General features: G+C 36.2%; 1 protein-coding gene across 5 annotated transcripts in view; it reads right to left on the bottom strand.

Moving 5' to 3' along the window:
* Positions 1–27,088, bottom strand: part of SGCG (sarcoglycan gamma) — a 145,144-nt gene that overhangs the window by 43,256 nt on the left and 74,800 nt on the right. For all 5 annotated transcript variants that reach the window (XM_042791922.1, XM_042791921.1, XM_042791917.1 and 2 more), the window contains 2 exons: positions 11,172–11,273; positions 6,257–6,344 (listed from right to left, as the gene is read on the bottom strand). In XM_042791922.1, the coding sequence (XP_042647856.1) occupies positions 6,257–6,344; positions 11,172–11,273 (190 nt within the window). The remainder of the gene's footprint in view (positions 1–6,256; positions 6,345–11,171; positions 11,274–27,088) is intronic.

The raw sequence follows: 27,088 nt of genomic DNA, 5'->3' as shown, positions 1-27,088 counted from the left end.
CAATACGCGTAACTGCCTGGGTAACTTCTAGAGGATGTTCAGAGTCTGGCTTATGTTAGCATTGCTGACCCTGAACATTATCACATATTTCTTCATAAAGATTAACATATTTAGGGACAGGGTGTGTAAATCTTGCTATGGTAAGCACCTTACTATACATGTTACATAGGCATCAGTGGTATTTTTTTGCAGAAGACGATTCTTCTAATTTGAGTCTAAATATTAAATTGTAGCTGTAATGACTAATTTATTTTTTTCATAAATAAGTTTCCATGTGATGTGCTTAGCTGGCTTTAATTTAAATGTATATTGATTAGTACTTTTTTCTGCTATTTAATTCTTTTCAACATTATATCCAATTATATACACAATGGTCTCACAAAAGGCTAATAGCATATGCATTGAATATAGAACAGAAATACATCTGTCATGGATTAAAACAGGAAATCAGAAAAGAGGTTTGGTTAAAAAGTCTGTAGGATGTTTTAGAAGCCACCTGTCATTCTCTAAATTTTGCCTGATCCAAGTCAACTAAATTTTACGTTTAAATAAAACTAGCATATATGTCTTGACATGATCAGATTCATTGGTAGCTAAAATTTTTACACTTCTGGAAGTAAAAACCCCTACTTTAATCCACTTGGAACAAATATTTTAAGTTCTTGATCACAGAATGATTAAATCACCTCAAAAATAGTTCATTGAAGTTTCCAATTTATCTTTCTATTAATTACTCCTATGTTGTATCTTTCCTTCTTATAAACCACCTGGACAGCAATTAAAGTTGTGCAAATAATCATTTTCCTGCAACACATAGATCCTAAAGAAATATGTTCTGGCTTCTATCTGAAAGATAAGAAAGAACTTATTTGGACAAAAATGAAGTTTTTAATGAAAGCCTTCTGGGAAAAATAAAGAAGGAAAAGCTAAATGATTTTACAATGTCATTAATTAAGTCAAATTTATGAAACTGGCTTCAGGCTTTTCCCTGTAAAAACACCATCAAACTCTTCTTAAATACATCATGCTTCATTAAGACTATTTTCTTTCTATTGTGTTTCTGATGAAAAAATACCATCAATTGAAAATGAAATATCAAAATGCTGATAAGAAAACCAGAAATGATCTGACACTGGAAAGCAGTAGTTTATAGATGGCAATTAATGTTAATGAAGCAATATATTAGGTACTGACAGCTGTTTCCTTAGAATGTTGTTCCTGTTTGAACATTGTAACAGCTGTTCCTATTAATGTGATGGACATGAAAATATTTGGCTTTCCCTTAGGAAAAGTATTTTGACTGTAATTCTGTCTTCAGACTTCCTAAATCATTTTATCATATTCCCATGCTTTCTGAGTGGTGCTGATTTCATGTTTCAAAGTGCAGAACAGCTTCATAATACAGCTATCTACATAAATAAATTCCTTCTAGTTTTAAATGCTTTAAATTGAACCCCTGACCTGAAGCTAGTGATGTTATTGTTCCTTGGTGTAAATGATTGAACTAGGAGGAGGACCAGCAGCCCACTGTACTGGAATCTATTTTCAGAGACCTTGCATGACTTTGGAAGCCTCTTTAATTTTTTATTTTTTTTTTTTCACCTGAAAAAGGCATATTGCAAGCAGAATTTAAGGTCTTCTGTAGGTTGAAGTCTCCTTACATGATCCTTAAAAAATAGAACTTTTCAAAAACTGGCCCTACGTTTCAGTAAAGATAGTTGGAAACGTGCTGCTCTTCCTCCACTTTCTTAATATTCATCACTGGAACACCACTGCAAAATCTGGCTGTATTATATTGATCTGCTAGTAGGCTGTATATGTAAGTGTATGTTTACTTAGGTGAAGCATCATTTACTGTTTGATATCAATGTTACTCTTAAGTATCTGAAAATTTGCTATATAGTTTAAATGTTTCTTTTATATATATATTGTATATTCGTTATCATTCATTACTGAAAAAGTTTGATAATTTTTTACACTGAGTTGCTTTATAATGGATCAGCGTATAAATCAAAGGTGCTTTATTTCTTTTTTATTCTAGCATTGAATAAGGCTTTGAAGTGGTAAGAGCAGGAATCTTGGAGATGATGGTTAGCAGCCTTCTTCAACTGCTCTCTTGGATTGTCAAAGAAAGTTCTAGGTATTTCAGTTTTGAAGGTTGATAAACAAGCTGTGATAATGACAGCCAAATCTTATTCATGATTTTAAAGACAGGAGCTATTCTAATGAAAATAGCTACCATCTGTTCTGTAGTCATCTTTGCCTTGCCTATACGCATCTCTCTCCATGGCTTTCTTAATTCCCCCTGACTCTCAATCCTGTACGTTCCCACATCTGTGCCTTGCTTAGATTCCTTCCTTGCCGTCTGTTGGCCAGCATTCTTTTTTTAAATCACATTTCTCCCAGAAATACTCCCAAAGCAATCACATCCCCATAATCCCTTAACTAAATGTCCCACTTTTTTTTTTTTTTTTTTTTTTAAGTTTTGTTTTGGTTTTGTTTTGTTTTTAATTATTTACTTGGTTTTAGTATGAGTTTCTTTGGTCACATAGGAGTTTTAAATGATTCTAAAGTGTAACTCAAACAAAATGTGTATCTTTGTCATCCAGAGGGATACTGTAGTCACAAAAGATTAAAGCAAAGAACTGGTTTTGTTTTTCAGATATGATCCCTATTATTTTCAAAGTATTCTTTTCCTGGCAAGCAGTGAAATGTATTTCTATTCTGTGAGGCTTCTCAAAGCAGCATAATTATGGAACACAGTCCAAAACACAACAAGATCTACAGCATTTCTGTTTTAAAGGGCTACAATATCCAGATAACTCCTGCAAGAGGTATATCATGCAGGTAAACTAAGAAGCATGTAGAAACTTTAGAATAAGAGTGCTGACGGTAGTAAGTTGCTTGCATTAGATGTCATTTTAGTATATGTGTGATTCATGAGGGAAACCTTTCTCATTCTTGTGTATTACATGCCTGTTAAACTCATGTGAGGAATTTCAAAGAAACTCCTCAAGCAAAGATTTGTTTCACATCTCTCTTGTGAATTACTTCTATGGAAGACTGGGTATTTAAATGACTCTTAGTAATTTATTAAAATACTTATCATATCACTTGAATCACAATCTTCTATGAGTTAAAAGGTATTTTTGTTATGATCTTATGAGTGATACCATAATATATTGTCATCTTTGGAATGATACCAAAGATATTTATACAGCTCCTTCACAAAAGCAACTACTCATATTTATAAGATGAATAGATTATTAAGACATAATTCCATCATGCTGGCAACTGCAGAACACATTAATTCTTTAGCAAAGGCTTGTTCATATGAAGTATATCAGCCATACACCCATTTTTCCCACTCATAAGGGAACACCATCTTACATGCATGCATTTTATGACTGGCTAAGGACAATGGCTAAAAATATCAAGCTACATGGTCATTTACTTTAATAAACTGCCACTTTCCCCAGTCACTGTCGTTTGACCATATTTTACCACTGTTGTTTGAGATGTAGGTCTTCCAGTCTACACTCTGCTCCTTCCTACTGGTTTCCTCATACATTGCCTAAGCCAGATACAGCCTCTCTGCACAGACTGACAACTTTTTGTCTGGACAACGCTAAGTATTTGGCTTTGCCTTGGGAAAACATTAAAGAGGCTTGATATCATAAGGTACAAAAACCACTGAACTGCACATTACTGGGAACAGATCCAGAAAGCTCAGGTGATGGAAAGCAGAGAAACAGAATTAAACTACCATTAAGAAGGGAAAATACTAAATATGGGTGGTACTTGCTGTCAGTCACTACTGACAAGACTGTTCCCATCCAGCAGAACTCTCTCCTTTAAACACCACAGTCCATATACTACAACATGGGTTTGTATTGACCCTTCTTTGTCTATTGCATCTTCAGTGTACATGTTTTATTCAATCTAGATGTCTGTAGCCCTACACAGCAGATATTTTTAACTTTCTATTTATTTAAGGCAGCACATTCCATCTCACTTTCTGCACTGCTCTTCGTTAATGCTCTTAGAAAAGACTAAGTGGTGACTGGGAAGGGCAGAAAAGGAAAGAAAAGATGGTCTGAGATTTGTTATTTTTGCCATCTCCATTTTCATAAGGTAAGAGCTATACCCATTGGCTGGCACAACAATTAAAATATCTTTCCTTTCAGTAAAATATATCCTTTACACCGCTTCCAGCACTGAAAATCTCTTTGTTAACAGGAAAGATACACTATGGGTGAGTATCTCAGACTGCTCATTCATGGACCTCAGGCACATTATGGGTGCCAAAGTCCAAGCAAGCAATTAATCTGTATCACTCTTCAGGGCTCACATTTTGTCCCTAGTGAAGTTTCTTAATTGTTCACGCAGAAACATTGAGAAGAAATGCACCTTCCACCTCCCAAAGGTATGTCATGTTTCCAGCGTGAAATACGGAGGTGACTTATTTTCACAGGGACACGGTCCCCTAAGTGTACCCTGTATATATTCAAGTATGATGACAGAATTGAGTTCAGCAGAAATCAGAGCAGCTTTCATCACTTTTATGCAAAATCACCTATTAATGATGGGGTCTGACAAGTGCCTAACCTCAATACAGGACCAAATATACATGCACATCTTTATAACACACCTTTCCTATAAGCAGTTCTCAGTCATGCGAAACAAACCATCACGCCTTTGGGATACTGTTTGATGTGACTTTACCTGTATGTTTCGCAGACTTTGACGGGGATTGGGTTGGAAAAATTAGTGTGGTGGTCAGTGATCTGCTCTGCAGTCTGCCCTTCCCAAAGGACTTCCTGACAACTTCTCATCAGGCAGGATGGGACATGACCACAGTGCAGATATACATCTGGTCCTGTGATGGGCATCGACAAACAGTAGGGAACAGAAAGAATCAACAGCATATGTGTCATGTCACAGAAATTTTGACCATATGATGTGTTCATTTTTAGTCATGTGGTCACTGTACGGTTAATTACTGCAAACTAACTTAATAACTTTATTAATAATATGAAACTATACATTTCATACTCTTGATTATTATCAAAATGAGATATGAATGCTTTATCATGTTTAAAATGAGATATGAATGCTTTATCATGTTTTGATAATGATTTAGAGGCATCTTTTTAAGAGGAATAATTAATTTATGAATAGCTTGAATTAAAAAAAAAAAAAAAGAGATCTGAAAACATTTAAAAGCCAAATTGTGATTAACTGTATAATTATACATTTTTAAGGGTAATAGCAGACTCCTTTATAAGCTTTAAATTACATTTTTTTACTTGAAGTTTGTTTGAAAACAGTGAAGCTTGCAAAATATTCAATGAATTGATATGACAATTCTTCAAACAGGAATTGTCACAGAAATTACACAGTCTCATGAGCATGGAAAAGTTGCTCATCAGTGCTCATCTGGGTCCCAATCTAGCAAATTACTCAAGCATATCAGGTTAGTCTTACAATTAAAAAAGTAGGAATTTATGCTTTGCTGCATGAGGATCTTAGAAGAAACAAGGTAATAAATTGTTAAATTTTTCTCAAAAGTCAAATAATTGTTACATTCTTCCCCAAAGTTAAATAAAGTTTGAAAAATCTTAACAGAACTAAGAAAAATTCTGTTGTATCTGACACATATTGTAGACATTTTTCCTTTAAAAATATGATTTAAAGAGTAAGGTCTGTTTATTCTTGCTGCCAAGATCTTTCACCTACATCTGTCTGGAGCTATTGATTTCACTCAGTAAACCAATGTATCTTACTGCTACCAAATATAGTAAAACATGAACATTTCTGAGTTGTGAACTGGATTTTTTTTTTTTTTTAGGACAGGTGCTTAAATGTATTAGTCTCTGGAATACTAGGAAATGAAGAGAGACATACAGATCTCTCTAGCCATGTTGTCCTGTTGCATTTTCTTCGAAAATAATGTGCAACTATTCCAACTATCAGTAGATATTTACACAGGAGTAACTTCTGCAATGACCTTTCTTAAATAACTCTGCAAAAAGTGTTCTGCAAGAAGTGCTTCAAATGTTTACAAAATTAATGCTTAACTGAGGAATTGAAAATATATTGTTGGCACTCACTGAGTGGCAGCTGGACTATTCAAATATGGCCATAAGAGTAAAAAATAAACACGTGTTCAGTGCTTTATACTCTCAAAGCTCCTTGCAAATATTCATTACAATGTTTCCAAAACAGTGAACAAGGTAAAATCACTTAGACTTACCCACATTTAGTCGGCCTGTAACTTCTCCATTTGAATTGCGAGCATTCACAGTCACATTGTGTGTTGACTGGAGAAGCAATGAGGAGTCCTGAAGTATGGAGAAAAGAACACGATGTAGATTCAACAGAATAATTAGAATTGTTAACAATTTTCAAAATTTAGTCTAGTGTTTATAGTAACTTAGTCACTGAAAGAGCTTTGATGCTACAAAAACATCCACAGATGTCATCAAATAATCTGGACAGGTATTTTTGATTACTTCAACTATATTACATTTAAAATAGGAAAAAAATTATAGAGAATACTTCAGGTGAACAAAATCTGTATTAGTGGACCAATGAACATGAATGCTAACATTTTATCTTTTGGAAAAAAATGCTTAAGTACTAGATTCATTACATTTCAGTACATTACTGAGACTCATAGAAGATATCCATTTAATTGAAGTATGAATACCCACTTTGTGAATTTATACCGTCATATTAACTTTGTGAGAAACGTGCATGTGCATTCTACTTCCTCAGTGTTCCATGCAGCCTGTATGCTCTGGTTTGATTTTGGCACCTGACACTGACTCTCCTGGCAAGAAACTCAGACAGCGGGTGGTGGAGAAAGTGGCAGGCTGACTAGCTCAAAGCTGACTTTAATATGAGTACCGTACAGATAAGAGCATCAGTCTAAATTATATCATCACCCTGTCCGCCACTCAGAAGGATGACAGAAGTATATCAGTAGACAGCAGCATCACCTGCTTGTCCACATCCCTGCACCATGATTTGAGCCTAATACACCCTGTGCTGCTCTACAACTGGTGTCCCAGTATACAAAATCACATCTGAAGGTCACAAAGCAATGGCTCTCCTATTTAACTTAACTCTCCACACAGATTGCATCACAGCTGGGACTTCTGCAGAGCAATCCGAGCCTTGTGCCTACTCATCATTCTGTGCTACGTGTGGAAGCCCGGGCGTGCTGAGCAGGTGTAACTGGTATCCTCATTCATTCCTACCGCACCTCACCACAGTCCAGACTAGCTATGGTAAGAAATCCAAAATTTCATGTCATTACTCCACCAAAACCAAAGCATCCCTTTGTGTTAACTCATGACTTGGTGTTGTGCTTGTTGAACTCCTCCCAGGTGCTGCACCATTTCCGTTACTTATTCCCAGACCTCCCACTCAAACTCTCTGTATTTCAGACCCCTGGTAATCTCCTCAAGCTTCTCCCTGTCTTGAAGAACAGATGAGTAACTGTTTTGAAAGACCTCACTGCCCACTGTGCCCCACCAGACTAGATAAACAGACAGTAATGAAACTGGGTTGTGGCCAGAGACCTGACAGGGGTCATTTGTAAGGGTCCTAAAACTTTGTGAGGAGGGCACTGAGTGGGGTTTTATGTTTTTCTTCAACTTACCACCTGAATTGTCTTTAAATGCAGCTGATTTTCAGGGAGATCACGCTGGCCACTGGCTTTACTTGATTTTAAGTATCAGAAAATTATCTGGGGACAAAAGGTCTGATCACGCTCATTTGGATCAGCAAATTGTAGACACACCAGTAGACTTAAAAAGAGGGGAAGCAGTTTTTTGCAGTACAAGCGCTTTCATACTAAAGCATACTTTGTATCTAAAGGACAGGAATCTAGTAACTGATAAGAATGTCTGAGCAGATCTCAGTTGCCAATGTATGAGGGAATACATAATATGAAGAGGGTATTAGCAAGCTGCCTGCTTGTGACCTCAGAGAGGATACTAATTTTTAGATAAATAAGTGAGATTCTAACTACTGGAATATTGTTAAAGACCAGTCTCTTTCACATATATGGCTTCTGATACTTTTTCATAGAATCATAAAATGGTTTGGGTTGGAAAGGACTTTAAAGATCACCTAGTTCCACCCATTTTGCCACGGGCAGGGACACCTTCCACTAAACCAGGTTGCTCCAAGTCCCGTCCAACCTGGCCTTGAACCCTTCCAGGGAGGGGGCACCCACAGCTGCTCTGGGCAACCTGTGCCAGTGCCTCACCACCCTCATAGTGAAGAATTTCTTCCTTATGCCTAGTCTAAATCTACCTTCTTTCAGTTTAAAGCCACTAGCCCTTGTCCTGTCACTTCACTCCCTGATGAAGAGTTCCTCCCCACCTTTCCTGTAGGTCCCCTTTAGGTACTGCAAGGCCGCTGTAAGGTCTCACCAGAGCCTTCTCTCCTCCAGGTTGAACAAACTCAGCTCTCAGCCTGTTCTCATAAGGGAGGTGCTCCAGCCCACTGATCATCTCCATGGCCCTCCTCTGAACTTGCTCCAACAGGTCTAAATCCTTATGCTGGGGGGCCCAGAGCTGGATGTAGCTGGGATCAAGAGAGATTCTGCAGCACCTTGAAGAGATAGCCCCTGAAAATCACTCTCAAGTCATGTTCCTATTGTAATTTAATGCTTAGAGTATGATATAACCTGAGAATTTTGAACACAATTTATGTGAAGAATTTTACTAGTAACACTTATACAGTGGTATAAGCAGTACACAGTTTGGAGTCCAACTTATAACTTATCTCAAAAGAATTCACTAAGCAAGTAAACTAAACAAATCTCATTTTGTAAGTTATATCAGGAAAAAGCTAAAGCTAACAGAATTAACATAAATAATGAAAGTCTTAGGAAAAAAGTAAGCAGTGTGTTAGAATAAACAATGGTAACAAGTTAGTATGAAGTGGAAAAGGAAGGTCAGCAAAGATCAGGTAAATGTATTACATTTAAGTACATGTGCTAAATGATCCACTAATCTGGGCATCTTTATTACACTTATTTGACTGCCACTGGTTAACGTAAAAAAAAAAATCAGTAATTTGTAATATCAAATCTAAGTGAAAATAAACTGTATTCTAGATCTGCACCTTCCACATGTATGTTGTTGACTAATTAAAACCTAGTAACGTATTTATAAATGCTCATTTTTTATCTTTCCATGAATATGTATTAGCTGAGATGCAATGGTGTTGCTCACAATTCTGTGTTTGACTCATAATGAAGGCATAAACTTGTAATAGGCTCCAGAGATGATGCACACCAAGTAGATTTTCTGCTACATATTTTCTTGGCACTTTGGAGACCTCATTAAGTGAGAAAAGCTGTTAGGAGACTGCAAGGAGAAAACTATTAAGGCAAGGGAGAAAGCTGCTGTGATAGCTGTGAGTAGCCCAATTCTCTATCAGACAAACTCAGAAAAAGAAATCGTAACAAATAAGCAACTTCATGAGAATAAATATATAGATGGCACTCAGGAGATCAAGCTACAGGCGATTAAGCCTCTAGAGAGTTCAATTATTGTAAAAAGCAAGCAAACTAATAAACAAAAAATCTCGAATTATCAGTTCATAGGGGGCAGAGACATGAAGTAGCCTGAAAGCTGTAATTAATGCATGCTACTAACTATCACAATGGGCCATTAGACAGCTAAGCTTATATTAGATGCTGCCACACCTTCTTCTTCCTGTTTTGTACAACACATATTAAGAGCTGGGAGGAATATTAAAAGAGCATGAATGGTAGCTTAACATTGCATAATGATTTTTTGGGGCAAAGGGACTTCTTAAGTATCAGCTATGCTGGTCTTAAAAAGTTACATGTCTTATTGGATAAACAACCCCAAGAGAAATTCATTTAAGCACATGAACAGTTTTCCCACTGTCTATGAGACAGAAAAGAATACAGGATAAGAAACAAAATGGAAATAAAGATTTAGTAATGGAATTTCACTAAGTAAAAGCTGTTCCTGCTACTGGAAATACTTGTTGTAGAAAGAGAGAAAAACAAAGGCTTAATAGAAGTAAAATAAGTTGGCATTGCTTAAATTTCAGTAATCAAGCATTTTAACAACCTCATTCTGATAAATTTATTCACATTTTCTCTTGCTATAGTGATACAAACACTAACTTTTCCCCTAGGTTCAGAAAAGTCTCAGAGCTGGCTATTTCTTCTTTGTTAGGATGATTACATGTTTGAAGTAATTAAAGTGCTATATTTGGCTTTCATTCTCACTGAATAGCACTTTGTTCAATTAAATGTCCCATTGGTTGATGACAGTGTTCATAAAACAGGGCTTTATTTTGTGAGAGTTTGGATTACAGACGATGGTTCTGAAAATACGCATTTTGCTGTCCAGAAACAGATATTGCCCCCCCAAAATTTAATTGGAATAAGTTTCAGAGTTCACCCGGGTAATTAAAAACCAATTCAGATTCTCTCTTCCTTCCTCTATTCCAGTACTTCAGTAAAAAACATTCATACCATACCCATTCTCCATGCCATTTTAATCTGCTTGATAAATATTCTCTCCGACCAAGTATATTACTTCTTTTTTACCTCAGTAATCACAAAATTTTCTGCCTATGTAAAAAAGATTAAATCCTAAATATTTCCATTTAGTCTTGTGGATTTTATATACATATATAAAGATACCATACATTTAATGTAATTGTTCTAGAAGTGACAGAAACTGCACTTATTAAGAGAAATCATAACTTTTCCAATAGGATCTACTAATTTTAGAGATATTAAAACTATTCTGCAATGGATGAATAATCAAAACAAGCAGTTTCACAGGGAAGCCTGCATTAAAAAATAAGTTTTGTAAAAATAATGAAAAACTTCCTCCATAGTCTTAAAATTTTAGCATTGCTTATATACAATGACCTTTATAATGCCTTTTTGAGCTACTTATCACATGTCTAAGAGAAAAATGTTAATTCTGCCATAGCATCAAAAACATTGTCCTAATGATCATGCTTGCAAAGCATGCAAACACATTTGTGCACACACATACAAATATATATTTTTCCATTGCAGATATCTGGACTTTGCCTAAATTCAGCTGTTCATAAGTGTATTTGTTTTAATTCAGCATTATTGAAAGATTGCTTACCACTCGAGAATGGATTTCTTTGGCATAAAGAGGGAACAAGAATTCCGATTCTCCTTCCAGACGAAGGCCTTCTTTAGTAACACGTAGATGTCCCATTCCAGTCTAAGGAAAAGATGTAAGAATTATGCACGTTTTGTTATTGGTACTGTATTTATTTTTTGTTCTTTTCATCAAATCAAAATTTTCAGAGCTGTCTGCCTCCAGTCTATTGATAGATACTTATGTTAAATGCATTAATATGTTGGCAAAATTTTCAGAGCTGCCTGCCTCCAGTCTATTGATAGATACTTATGTTAAATGCATTAATATGTTGAGAATTTCTCATTTCTTCAAGAAATTGCAGCTTTCCAGAAAAAGTTCTTAAAATTCAGATTTTTTTTTTTTGAGGAAAAAAAATACAGTATTACAGTCTTTAACTTAAATAAAAGTACATTTGTATTGGCTGTGCTGAAATAGCCTTTGTACTTGCTTTCTAAAAATGTCATGAACAATACACTTTTACACATGAGTACTTATATAAAACAAAGCTTATATTAACATTTCAAGGTTTATTCAAACAGCAATGTATTTTACAAGGAATGTAATATTTCTAAGCCTATTGAAGAGACAAAGAGGGATTTTTATTTCTTTCCATTCTCAGTAATTACCTCTTTCTTTTTAATTTGTTGGTTTATTTTTTTTCCCCCTCCTCTAATGGTATATCAAGGCTCTACCTCTCACACTATCATCTTCCTTTCTCCCTATCACCTGCTTCTCAGTTTTTATACCTTCCCCATTCTCTCTTAGTCACCCCCTCTTGATTTTTGCCCAGTTGTGCTTTCTAGCCCCTATCTTATATCATTCTTTTTACTTTCTTTCATCATTATCATAGAATTGATAATGTGAAAAATGAGTGAGGAATTACTTCAATAAATACATCTGAGAACTTGCAGGCCTCCGCTGCAAGGTATTTCACAGGTATTTAGCTAATTTGTAAAGGGTTCACACCTCCCCCTGCCATAAGGCAATAAATTTGCAGCTTTAATGCTCAGCAACACATTAAAATCTTTTAAGTCAACTGCCTTAAACTATAAGGAGTAAGTGGGAGAGCTAAATAAAAAAACAACATATCTCAAAAGTATTTCCACTCCGAATATTTTTCAGGTTGTTCTTCAGGTAAGCAGAGAATAAGATACATGTATCTCATGTCATCAGGTCGCTGATGATACATCAATAACCTGTTTATCTAATTAATTATGCCTACCACTGATAAAAGCATAGCTTTAAGAGACTTTGTTTTCAAATATGGTATGTTGTGACCAATGGGATTATATATATATATATATATATATATATATATATATATAATGCTAAATAACATGTCTAACTAATCTTCAGTGAAACACTGTAGCTATTTTCTTTTTATAGGCTTGAGAGACAAAAAGAGAAACAAGCTTTGCTTAAATTCTGTAAGGTAAGAAATGTTCACGTCCGCAGTTTGCTACGCTGGAGAGTGTAACTGCAATTCCTCCTCAGTAAGGATTTATTTCAGGAAACAGGCTTTTAGAATAGCTATTTATGGAATCTGTTATTCAGTGTCAAATATTTTACTGCTTTGAAATATAGAATGTACCGATTTTCTCAGTGGAAGTAGATACAATTTCTAAATTCTAGACCATTGTAAAGCTTTCAAAAAGTGCCTAGTATATACTGACACATCTCATGATGCAAAACTAAAATAATACCTGTGATGGGCCCCTTATGGCTTTCATAATCACAATTCCTAGACAGCACTGATTTAGAAATATGTTTTTCTAGTGAAGACTATGGACAGCTTTTTCTAAATTGTAACATAAAATAGATCACTGTGACACCATAAAAACACACAGGTTTTAAGACCAACATTTTTGAAAAGTATTGTTACAAATACCCTAATGAAATAACTTGAATCTTAGAATATGATTTAGATTTCTGGTTATATGGGTGATACAGAGTTATAGTGGCCACGAGAACAAAGAGTATGTTAAGATCCTTAGGAATAAGTGTGTTTGCCTCGAATCCTATGGAAATCATTATGGACTCTGAATTAAAACAATAGGTACCAGAAGAAACTGGTCTTGCTTTGGCAGATCAGTCAAAGGATGAAATGAGCATGTGCAAGGACATGTGCAGTCAGTGGACACAGTGAGGAAGACTATCAACGACCACCAGGGGACCCCCCGTCCAACATAACCACGCATGTGTTAGAGACATTTGCATATGATAATGACTTTCAGGAAACAGCACGAATATGCTAATCACTACTATCAATATACCCTCCCCTCTTTGATTTGAATATCAAGGATTACAGTCAGTAAAGTTAACCAATGATTACTTTAGAATAGGAATATGGATAAAGTGAGGTAATTGCTAAAACCATTGTAAAGGTTAAATTAAGAAGCGAGCATTCTACGCATTTTTATGTAAAAGAACTTACGTAACCATGAATATGCTGAAAAGGTGTATAAATATGTGGTGTTTTGTACCTGCTGGTGAACAAGTTTTTGGTGGAGCTATCCCCTGTGTTGCCTGGAAAAATTATAGAAGTGCCTGATCATCTACTTCTTGTAGATGAGTTGTCTTCCCAATTGCGATTGCTAACATTATCACAGTAAATATCAGGATATTATGAAGAAATACCACTAACAACTGGCTCTCATTTAATTAACTAAATTTAAGGTCTCATTATTTGCTCTGATCTCATGCCTCTTCCCATCAGGTGAAAGTAGATTATATTAACCATCAGGTTTAAACACAGTTTGTATATTTTTCTGGAATATAAAAATACAAATAAACAGTATATTATCGAGTAAGTATAAAAAAATGACATTGAAAAATCTGAAATTTAAGAAGGCAGAGGAATAAATAGCAATTAATTCTTGCTCTGAAGCAGATCAGGGAAAATAAACAAACTCCTTGGTGACAATCTCTATCCTGCCTTTGGCTTAGCCAGGAAGAAATTTGTAGTAGAGACAAAAAAACTATAATTGATGTTGAAAAAGAAGATTATGCAATTTACTCAGCACACTCTTTCTAATGGATCCATATTTTTCAGCAATGATTATTATAAAAATGCTATATAGACAAAGGAATGTCTTTGACATCAAGAATAATATGCCATGTGACAAAACTGAGCACTTTAACTTATCCATAAGTTCTTATTTTTCAGTAAATCCAGTCATATCTATCAGGATTACTTTGTATAAGTATGTCCTCAAGTATGTCCTCATTTCTTTATCAGATATTTCATTTAAGCATTGACATAAAGTTTACATTCTCACATATTTGAATAAGAGCCTCATTATTGATTCTCACTGAGCACTTGGGAAGTGCAAAACCATGGAAATTGAGACTTGGGTTACCTGCATAAATGACTATCTGTGGTAACTATACAGATAAACTCTGTAACATGCATAAGACCAACAAAAATGTGCACTTCATATAAGGATCCTCACTTCTATTACCTTTGTGACTGTAAACAATTATTACTTCCTTAGTACCATGATATTTGAGCATCTCAAGATTGTAAAAGTACTGAGTTATGCAGTACTGTGAGATGGGGAAATTCTATTATCCCCCTTTTATAACTGGCAAATTGACATTACATGGAATATAAAAGAGAGGGATTCAGGATAAACAACTACCCTAATAAATAGAGATGCAATGGTAAGTTCCATAAAAAGGAAGAGTATAATAGTTACACATAATATTATCTCAAAAAACACTCTGCTTCTTACATTACCATTTAGGATAAGCCAATTATAACTTACTGAGTATTGTGATTTCCTCAGTGATGAACAACCTTGACACTTTCAGTTTCAAGGATTTGATTCTGTTCCTATTCAAATCATTGAATAAAAATATTTCTATTCACTTGAGGAAAGGGTCCAAATATCAGTTAGATGCAGACTTTGATGCAGTTATACAATAAGCTATTGATTAGAAAAAAAAAAAAAAAAAAAAAAGTGCTTCATTAAACACAGCAGATGTATGACAAATTTGGATTCTTGTTATCCTGATGCTGGTAACTGTCACTGCTTGAGAGTGCTGGCCCTAAGCTGTAACACATTCTTGTGCATATAGCCCTGAGACTCATGTTTCCTAATTATTCAAAGTCCTCAGCGAGGCAGGGACTGAGCTTTACAGAAAAGGAGGATGAAATGTTATCTATGTAGACACTAGGAGTTTGCTATTGCTGCAAGGAGTTGACTGGTGTGAAAACTGCTGGCAGCTGCCAAACCCTTATGCACCAAAGACATAATTTAGCATTAGTGTTCACAAAGGTGTGACCAGTTTTCATTGCAAAACTGCTAGGCATATTCTAATTGGAGTAACAGGGTGTCTTCAAATGCAGTAGGAGCATTTCTCATCTTTTGAAAACGCTTCCCAGAAGGTGTCTGTAGAAACCGAGACAAGATCTTTACAAAAAATTCAGTCTCTGAGTGGGTTTAACCCTCATAAAAGCTCAACAAAAGGCTTTTTGGTTCAGAAATCATGGTTTAAAGGATATTTGACAGCTATTCAGTGAATTTCCTACAGAGGAATACTCCAAACCTCTTGAAATGAGAAGTCACCACTACAAGAATCCTAGGTAAGACTCATTGTGCTATGGAGCATTTGGATGGGAGGACCATCTTGGATGGGATATCACTCCCTTAGACTATAGACATAACAAATGTAAAATATTTTTCCTCTGAAATAAGGGGATGCAGTTCCATTCTCCATAAAGCCAGCAGAAAAATGTAGTATGTTCACAAGCAGTGGAAAGGCCATCAAATTACTCTCAGAGGACTGTAGGAGGACTGAGTCTTTCATCAGGACCAAAAAGTTCCAAAAGCCATACTGATGTCTCTGGTGGTATGGCCACCTTCTTCTGGCTATCAATATCTGTGTTGAGGAAAATGAAGAAATGACTGGATAAAATCAGTTTGACAGCATTGTTATGGCTGGCACTAAAGGGTTCTCTTGTTAAAACAGGCTGCAAGAACTTACCCTTTTTCACCTGTTTTTATAGTGGGACCTGCTCTGCCTCGTGACCAGGAAAGTCACATGGAAAGATGCACGTTGCTGTGGGACTACTAGGAGTGGAAACAAGCAGGTGTAGTTCTAGGGCTCTTGCACTCACAGTACCTTGCTCTCAGGTAGCTGAGCCTCATGCTGTCTATGGCTTACAGAGTGAAAAGAGCATCAGATGATACATTTGGGATTTATTTCCCAAGCAAATATAATAATGTAGAGGTCTGTTGCCGTAGGCACGTAGCCCTTAAAAATGAGGATGAGGCATGAGGAACATTCACTCAGTTTATGATTATTTCTAGTTGTTTAAACTCAATCAATAACTGTAACTTGCATTCTCCTACCAACATAGAAACTGATACACATGGGGGCTCACTATTTTGGGTCAACCACTCTTCATATCAATCATACAATATCATATATCATATCATATATCACATCACTGTTTCTGCACCTTCTCAGCATGAGGCTCAATTTCAATCCTCAGACTCCTCTAGACAATAGGAATTAAACTTCTGGTCTATGTATCAGCCAATAGCTGCACAGGAAACTGTGAATTTTTGTTTTGGGAAGAGATTCAATATTGAAAAGACAGGCATACCCATATGTTAGCATGGTTACAACAATAAAGTCTCTAATTCGATTACATTAGATTTAGCATGCACTCAATTCAAATCAAGTAGCTCCTGTCTCAGGAGTTAACAGCATGTTTGATTTGTAATATCTGTTCCCTGAATATTCAAATTTTCCAAATATTAAAAATCCACACTTGCTGTAGTTGCTGATTGGAACTGATAATGATATTAACTTCAGAGTAGAGAGGATGAAGCATTTCCATTCAGATAACACCTTTTCTTACCTACTTAGGATACTTACATTCTACTTCTAGGCCAGCCCAGGGAAAGACCTTGCCAAGTTCAGGCCAAGACACCTTTTGCTGTGCCCCAAAGCTAGTTCAATTAATGGCTTTATAGATCCAGCTTTCACTGCAGTACTTCTTGCAGCAATTACTACTTAGAGAACTTGCTTTGCAAACAAGAGTGTACTGTTTCATTGAGATAATAGGGCTGTGGGTAGAGACTGTTAAAGAGCAATCAGCAAAACAGGATTGGTAATGAATCTGATGAAACTCTCTGTTTGACTTAGAATATCTATTTTGGAGCCAAGTACGTGCTTGGTATAACAACATCACTGATGCCTCATCTCATTTTCTGTTGCAAGGACTCTATTTCCTGGGCTCAGACAGAAGTTATCTGACTCCTCTTCTTAGGTGACAGTGGAGTCTTTTCTGTGAAAGACATCGGTTAAATCAGAGCGCTTAGCAACAGCAAGCACTCCTGGTATAGAAGTTAGTCTCACCTGGCTTGGGGCTGGATACAGACTAAAACACTTTTTGCAGATATGGCTAGAAAGTGGGTAGTTAATATTCCTTGATCTAGAAAAGTAGATGGCTGCTTTGAACTCAACAGTTTTGTAAGGAAAGGGCTACAAAAGATGCAAATTAATCATACCATTGACATTTGCTTAGTTTTGGTAATGTTTCTTTCATAAAACAGGATTGATATTTAAGATTCATACTTTCAAGATATTTTTAGGTCCTCTTTATCCTGATGTACAGAATAACAGACTTCCTTAAGTAAAGAAAAGTATTAATTACAACAGGTGTTATGCAAGAGGAAAAAATAGCTTCTCAAAACAGACTCAGTTCCACCTTTATTTCCTTGTTTGGCAAGGACCAAATTCTGTCTCCGCTTCTGTACTGCACAGACATTTCAAAACTGGATAGTACTGGACCAGTAAAAATGCCATTACATCAGGCATTACCTCTCCTGTGACTGATTTACTCAACATTAGGAAAACAGACTGCTACTCCCACTGCTACATATATTTATTCAGGAACTGAGTTTTTATAAGTTGGCTAATTAATTTTACTATATTAACATTTTTAACTATGCAATTTAGCTAAAGAAATTGAATTGAATCTTTTCCTTTCATCATTTGTAAAGGTTGTCAATAGGATTTTCTTCAGAACAACAGTGCATGATGTTTATTTCTTGAATTCATCTGAGGAATCACTGATATTTGCACGGTCTACATGATTAGAGAGACTATGTATTGATTCAAGATTGTAAATCCTATCATTTGTATTAGGGGATATTTCATCTTATGATCTCAGTGCTCTGTGCCTTGTGTAAGCACACAGTGACAAGCACCTCCACCCTGACAGAATTTGCTGTCTAGTCAAGATGACAAAAATGTGAGATGAAAAAAGGACAGAGATGTTGCACCCCTGACAAAATACTGTTGCAGACGCTCCAGCTCTGTGTGAAAGCAATGGATTAAATATTTTACCTCATGTTTTGTCTTGCAGCTACCATGCAAATTTATTTAAAAAGTATATTATCATATTAAATAGAAACCACTGCAGTACATTGAAATTAAAACCAGATCATCTCCAATAACAACCTGTTATACAGTTGAATGCCAGCTGGCAACTAAACCCCACACAGCTGCTTGTTCGCTTGCCTCCCAGCGGGATGGCGGAATCAGAAAGGTGTGAGAAAACTCGTGGATTGAGATAAGAACAGTTTAATAATACAAAAAAAAAAAATAATGGCAATACTACTATTACTACTACTACTACTACTACTACTAAATTGTAATGAAAAGGAAAATAACAAAAAGAGAGAGAAATAAAGCCCAAGAAAAACAATTGAGGAAAATGAAAAAAAACCTGCTCATCACCAACTGATGCCCAGCCTGTTCCTGAGCAGTGGCCCCCTGGCCAGATTTTCCCCTAGTTTATATGCTGAGCATGACGTCATATGGTATGGAATATCTCTTTGGCCAGGTTGGCTCATCTGTCCTTGCTGTGCCCCCTCCCAGCTTGTGCGCTCCCAGCCTCTGCTGGCAGAGCAGTATGAGAAGCTGAAAAGTCCTTGACTTAGCGTAAGCACCACTCATCAACAACTAAAACTCCAGTGTGTTATCAACATTATTCTCATCCTAAATCCAAAACATAGCACTGTACCAGCTACTAGGAAGAAAATTAACTCCATCCCAGCCAAAACAAGGACAGAACTCAAACTCATTTTGAATTACCTGGCCTTCCCCTCATCTGAGTATTACTGATAAAATAAAGTTTAAGAGTAGAGTTTTGGTTACTTTTGCTAAATGCCATCATGACCACTTTTTTAATCATGGTACAAAAATTTATAGTGACCACAGAGATTTTCCACATAAAAATATAATCACCCACTATGTTATCTCTCTAATGACAGTATTGATAAGTGCGTTTTTGTAACTCTTATTGAGCAAAATGGAAAACAAGTATGTTCAATTTTTCCTGTAGTGCACCACAGCAAACTCTACTCTAGCACTGACAATAACATAATCTTTAAAATAATGGCATAAATATATGCTATGCATCAATAAAATGGTAGCTTAACATGTATTTCTATAAATTAACTATACATTACACCTAAAAAATAAAAACTATGACAAAGAAATTGAATATAAAGTTGGAAAAGGTGGGAGCTTTTTGCAATTCCTACCGGATAACATTTAGAATTTCTGACCATTTCCAGTCCATGCCCTACTCCCTAGCTAGAGCCTGATCACAATTTTCAAATTTCTTATTTGATTAAAGATGAAACAAGAAAATTTCAAAAAACAAAGCAAAACTGTTTTGCACTCATGAAATAAATTTTGCAACATAAAAAGTAAGGAGAAAGTTTTAGGGCAATTAATGTATTTCCCAGCACAGGTAATGAAGAGCTTTTAATTCAATTACATTTTCATTCTAAATTACTTAATTACTATTACACTTCATTCAATTACATTTTCCTCACAACTTGACATATACAGAAATGTATATTTGGAAAAGTTTAGTAAACAGTCAGTTCATCCATATGGGCAATTTATGTACAGAGAAACGTGAATTCTCATAACTGTTTTGTCTGAGCAGACATGACGGCACAGGCAAGGCTTTTAACTGTAAGACATTTTAAAAGCCAAAAAAAGAAGTATTTTAAAATGTATGAGACCATTGTACAGAACATATATGGAGATGTCACTAAAAAGGAAGTAGGACAACTATTAGAGCAAAAAATGAATAGACAAAAGAGGTGACAGAGGTTTTGAGTTATTAAGGAAATAAAGGTGTGAAGATCTGATACAGAACTGTGGAAGGCCTTTGAGGAATGGAGATCAGAAGGACTTTACATTTCCTTCTGTGGACAGGGCAGGTAGGTTTCTTAAATTAAAGGACTAACAGTGGGAAAATGAATGTTAGACAAAAAGGAATGGAAGAAATTGTAGGAGTGGTCATATGCTTCTAGAATTTATAGGCTCAGGGATTTGTAAAACTAGTAGTAAGGCTACTAGCAGGATCTTTATGGATCTTAAAGTCTTCAAAGACCTGCAAAGAATCACCGAAACCATTGGATTTCTTGTTAGGTCACACCAAGGGAAAGAAAATTGTTGTACAGCTTAGCCATAGGCTATCGTATCATTCTCCTGAAGAATGATACATCCAATTCTGACTCTGTCTTCTACATACTGGTCCTCTATGACAAACCCGAATGGAAGCAGTTTCTGTGTGGAGTAAGAAAGGGAATCAATAAAACAGCGGAACTCCTAAGGTACAATTCAATATTAATACTCCTGAAATTGTCTGGCAGCCAAACCTCTTCATTCTAGGAGAATGTGTCTGTTTTATGGGAAACTGCTTGTTCCACAATATTTATTGTCCTTTCATAGTCTTGTTGTGCTCAGAGGTCCCAATCTGGATGGTGGCCTTGTGCCAGACATTGCAGAAACACACAAAAGGTATTTATTAGCTGCAAGTACTGACATGACAGGCAGTACATGAACTGCAATGTGACATAGACGTGATGTAAACAAATGTATGTCTTAGGGAGCCATTATTTGAGAACAGTGGTTACTTTTCTGTCTCACTGATTTCTACCAGAGCTTGGCAGGCTTAGGTCATTTTAATGTCAGTCTCAAAACTGACATGTCCTAAGAGTCCCACATGGAAAAATGGCAGTTCAGGAACTCTGCACAGGGAATGTTTCTAATCAGATGGCTGGATTTCATACATGAATGTACATGCAGTTATTTGTAAATGAAACACAGGAATAGGAATTAAACCCAAGTTGTTCAATTTCTCCATCTCATGGTTATTTCAGTAGGCTGGGCTTACTCTGAGTACTAAATTGCAGAGTCGGTGCATGCCTCAGTGTGCCACCCATCACCCATGTCAGCACCCTTCTGGGAAAGTGGATTTTGAGCAGGAGAGGGCCTGCAGGCATCACTTGTAAGCACCTGGGCACCTGAGATGAAGGTTGGAGCTCACACACAGTCAAGGGTGTGCATATGGATCCAAGCACTGGGAAGTCCCTGGGTCCCACATTTTGGAAATGTTATTTGCTGTCCTCAGTATCCTCAACCTCAAGCATTCTGTGTCAATTTACACTATTCTAAGAAATGTTACAGTAATTTTTCACTAAGTATGTGAATTTTTGTAATAGCATTGTCGAGTAAATGATGATCTCAAGATATATAAAAAGTCTTTAGGGAGATTTAACCTCTTCTATGAAGTCAGCTGATAGCACTAGAAAAAACAGCGAGTTTCATGGACAGAGTCCTTTCTCAGGTCACACCTGAGCTACACAAACTGTAAATTTCACCAGTTCTATCATTCATCGTTCCTATTTCCTACATTAGAACAGCTCTGCTTGCTCCTGGGAGCAAAAATACATGCCAAAAGCCCAGGAAGACATGCAGTTGAATGTCACTGATTGTGTCCGGGCTCAGAAAAGACAATGGTACATCAGGCCACTAGATCAGAACATCTGGTTTTCCTTTAGCAGAGGGTTTGCCAAGAGAAGCTTCATTCAAGTTTCCCTATACAACCTAAAACTAGCAAAGCAGAATTAGGAGCTGCAGTCAGAATCAGGAGCTGCAGTCAAACCCTTGTGAGCTCATCTGTCCACAGTTCTTAAACTTGCATGTACACTATAATCTCCCTGTACTCAGATTTTAAAAAACGCTTGGTCAATATTATAAATTATTACAACAGTAAAAACTTTTTATTTAAATAAGTGTTCTTCCAAACTCTTTTACATACCCATGATTTGATTCATCATCTAATTCAGATCAAATGATTTAAGAAAATACATTACATATATATATAAGTATATATCACACAACTAAAAAGTTTTACTTTCTTTGATAACAATTTTTCTGCAGTAAGTATGTTTCTTTTCAACTATTACTCTTTGCATAAAATATTTAAATATTCACTATCTGATAGAGACAATGGGAATGACTGTGGCCTGACTGGAAGCAAATTATATTTAACTTAATGGAAAAATAGCAAAATACAGCTGTTCAAGATTATTCAGAGTAGAAACTACAGAATATTGTTGTTCTGACATGAAAATACTTTAGTGAAAACCAGGATGAGAATTTGTGAATAATTAAATATTTTATTTCATTTGAGTTCTAAAAAATGTAACATTTTCAAAATGGCAACTAATTCTACAGAGAATACACTGTTAATCATAAAAAGCACGTAAAGGCTGTACAAGTTCATTAGTATATGTCTCTGCAGTGAAGGAGAACTCTTGCTGTGAATGAGTGTTCTTTACCGTACATTTTTATTGCTGTCTAGCCTGGTTTTAAATGTTCCAAATGATTTGACATCTCCAATTTAATAAGGCATGCTATTACAGAGTCTGTTAAGTCTCACTGTCAGAAAGTGTTACTTGATTTTCAGTTAAAATTTTGCTTTCTTAATTGATCACATTCCTAGTTTCATATTGTTTATATTTCCTTAAGTAATCCCCTCCATCTTCAGTGCCTGAATTTGCCAAGTGCTTAGTTGTTTACACAAGTATCTGATCATATAATCAGTTAATTTCTTTCAAAATACATAAAATATTTTAGATCTAGACCAGTATCACTATCGTCAGCCAACTAATGTGTATATATAGTAAGATTATATACAGTTGGCTTTTCTACATTTTCTAATAGAGTTCAATATAAATAAATTGACATTATCTTACAGAAAACTTTGAAAAATATCTTAAAAATATTTTAAAATATTTTGTCTATATTAATTATTAACTGTCCATGAGAACCCAAGAAGATTAGCAGAGTGGTATGTCTGTGATAAAAGTTTCTGGAATACAGGTAGAGTACTCAGTAATTACAAGTAAACCAGAAGAAGAAAATACCTGCAAATGACATTTGGAAAATGCTGTATTATTTTTTGTCTCACTGTAGGAATTGTCATATTTATTTCAGTGCCAGAAATACATGTGCATAAAAGAGAAACTGGAATTAAACACTACACTCTAGCCTAAATGTGCAGAGACCTTCCCAGTCCTCATTGCCTATGTCTTTATGTCCAGCTGAAGTGCAGGCACAAGAGCAGGCTCAGCATTTGTCCCATTCTCAGGAAGAACCATGCCTAGAACACAAACTGATGGACTGGAAGTTGTGTGCTTGGCCCTCCGTATACCAGGTTCATTCCTTTCATGATAAGGTGATCCATAGGTCGTTCTAAGGCTTAGTATTAGGGCTTGACTTCCCTCTTGTTAGTGACTCAAACCGAAGGAAGGTTTAGCATGGCTGGCAGGAGAACATGGGATTGAGTACAGATTCAGATCACGTCTGACTGACAGTGCATCCGAGACTATAAAGACCTGTCTCCCTCTCTCACTCACACTGTGCTTAAAACTTTTTTGCATGGTAGCTGCAAGACAAACCTGTGCTACATGCCAAGTAAGGCAACTAGTTATCCCAGGGAGTACTCTTGTTTCATGACTATCTGTCCTTAACACAAAATACAGCCCAATTGCCTTGACCTTTCTTCTTCCAGTAGACCATGATAGCTATGGCATCCACTGAAACCCACGGAAATGTGGGTTTGTCCACCAGAGGCTAAAAAAATTTAGCAATAATCTTTGGCACATGATCGTTCCTGGCATTATGATAATGTAGTATAACCTAAATAATAAAATAACTGAATTAATGTGGGGTTTCTCAACAAGATTTGTTAGTTCATCAGAAATGGTAATCATCTGATCAGGTGCGTTTTTCACACCTCAGTTTTACAGTACTAGCATGACAATCTATGAAATACAGTACTGACCTAAAAATATTCATCCAAGTCTTCACTGATTACAGGGTCAACACAATGGATCAGTATTATGGGTGACGCTCTGAGGATGAGTCACCTAATTATCTATGTGATAGCAGGGTAGGACAGCTAAAGACTGTTATATTCAGGACAAAATATGATATCAGTCTCATTAACTTATTTTTCTCTATGGTATATAAAGATAATGGAAAAGTAAAAATGCAAAAAGAAAAAAAAAAAAAAAAACTCAGAAATCACTAAGGCAGCAATGCAAGCAAAATATTACAGTTGTGAAATCACATCAGTTATGTAACAAACTGAGAAGCCAAACACCTCTTGTTAATGCCTCCTACTGAGCAGCTAATCTCTATAAAGCTTTCAGATGCTCAGTGTGTATAGAACATTGTTACACAGATTAGCTCAACACCATCCAACTTTTCCAAATTGTTTGCCAGTCATGCAGCCTCTAGTCATGTCAATATAGAATTTATATGTTGGGCAATTAGTATGGGAGATACTTAAATAATTTTAAGAATCAAATTAAAAAATATAGATCCTCAAAAGTCCTGCTCACTTGTCCAACAGATTTAGGCATACTAATATTCTTGCAGTTAAATTATCTGATCACCATTGGACATGAACACAATCAAAATCTCCTGAGACCATCTCACAAATAAAGTCTACAAGGATAAAGAGGGGCCACGTGAAGAGGTACTGATGTCCTTTTACTGAAGAAAAAGTGGTTACAGGACTCACCTGGGTTGTTGCACTCCCAGATTAAAATTCCTCCTTTTCCTGGGAAAATCTGATCTCATATCTTCTCCCAGAGATCCCTGCTGTAGTCAACAGATTATAGTATATTTGATGTTGCAAATCTTTTATTGCCTCTTTTTCTTGTTTGTTCTACTTCATATAAATTCATTAAATATTAACTGGAGTAGAAGCTACAAGAGAAGCTTCTGTCCCAAGGTGAGTGCTGTAATGTGACAGCTAAAGCATGTGTTTTAACTAGTCCAATAAAAAAATTAGTTTTTCCATATAAATCAAACCGTTTCAATTACGAATACTGAGAAATGGACAATTTAGCCTATGCCACAATAAGGATTTGAAATAGAACAATGAGAGTAAGGAGTATTCTTGCATTCAATGTATTCAGTATTTTTCTTAGTCAAGTATTTTAGGATCTGATAGTGTCTAGAAGGATGAATTTTCGTCTCATATGATAGCATCTGGTCTAGCAAAACTGATGGCCTTGAAATTAAAATGTTATAAGCTATGAGTCAGTTGACCATTTTAATATTATGCAGTCATTTTAATAAATTAAGACAACAAGGTAAAAGAGGAATATATTTTTTCCCGTGAAGTATTTATCTTCTATTTGTCAGAAGCGTAAGAGATATTAATAATGAGTTTTTCAGAAGAAATCACTAGTCTAAAATTATTTGTAGAAGAAAAAGATACTCTGCTTTGACAACATCAGATGGCCAACCGCAAGACAAAACTTAAAAACAAAAATGATACTAAGGTTTGTCAAAATCTCTCTTCTGTTGGGAGAGAAACTGGAGGCTGTATTTTATGTGTGTCTAATGAGTGCTGTGTAAAGGGAGATAACCGCTTCCCATGGCCTTTGCCTCTGGCCACGTTTGCACAGCCCGGGAAGCTCTTGGCCTTCACTGCTGCCAGGGTCGCTGCTGGCTCATGCTCAGCTTGCTGCCCACCAACCCCCAGGGTCTTCTCCACAGAGCTGCCCCCAGCACGCAGAATCAGCCTGTGCTGGTGCCAGGGGCTCTTCCTTCCCAGGAGCAGGACTTTGCATTTATCTTTCTTGAATTTCATAAGGTTGGACCATACCTCCAGCCTGTCTAGGCTCCTCTGAATATCAGTTTGAGACCTGAAAGTATTGAATCGTACTCCCAAATTGGTATTATCTGCAAATTTAGTGAGCAAGCATTCTGCTACCTCTTTTAAGTCACTAATGAAGCGTTAAAAAGGATCAGTCTCAGGATAGACCCCTGCAACTAATGGCCTCCACATAGAGTACAACACATTAGTAACTACCTTCTGAGTCTGAGCATCCAGCCAGTTTTTAATTTTTACTTACGTGGTTGTCCACCCTTCATGGCTGTAATGTTCTAACTAGAGTACATGGATATTGTGGGAGAATGTCAAAAGCCTTGCTAAAGTCAAGGTAAATGACATCCTGTGCCAGATGTCATAAAATTCCAGACTTTTTATGATAGAAGGTAATCATAGAACCGTAAAATCATAGAATACCAGGTTGGAAGGGACCTCAAGGATCATCTGGTCCAACCTTTCTTTGCAAAAGCACGGTCTAGATAAGATGGCCCAGCACTCTGTCCAAATGTATTTTAAAAGTGTCCAATGTTGGGGAATCCACCACTTCCCTGGAGAGTTATTCCAATGGCTGATGGTTCTCACTGTGAAAATTTTCCCTCTTGTTTCCAGTCAGAATCTCCCCAGGAGTAACTTTACCCATTACCCCTCATCATTTCCATGTGACTCCTTGTAAAAAGGGAGTCTCCATCTTCTTTGTAGCCACCCTTTAAATACTGGAACACGGTGATAAGGTCTCCCCTAAACCTTCCCTTCTCAAGGTTGAACAAACCCAGTTCTCTCAACCTTTCCTCACATGGCAGGCTTCCCAGTCCCTTGATCATCTTTGTGGCCCTTCTCTGCACCCTCTCCAGCCTGTCCACATCTTTTCTGTATA

The sequence above is a fragment of the Tyto alba genome, unplaced genomic scaffold (genome assembly GCF_018691265.1).
Source record: "Tyto alba isolate M040663 unplaced genomic scaffold, T.alba_DEE_v4.0 Super-Scaffold_2, whole genome shotgun sequence".
Taxonomy (NCBI): Eukaryota; Metazoa; Chordata; class Aves; order Strigiformes; family Tytonidae; genus Tyto; species Tyto alba.
Note: the sequence above shows the minus strand (reverse complement) of the source record. Positions and strands in the feature narration are given on the sequence as shown.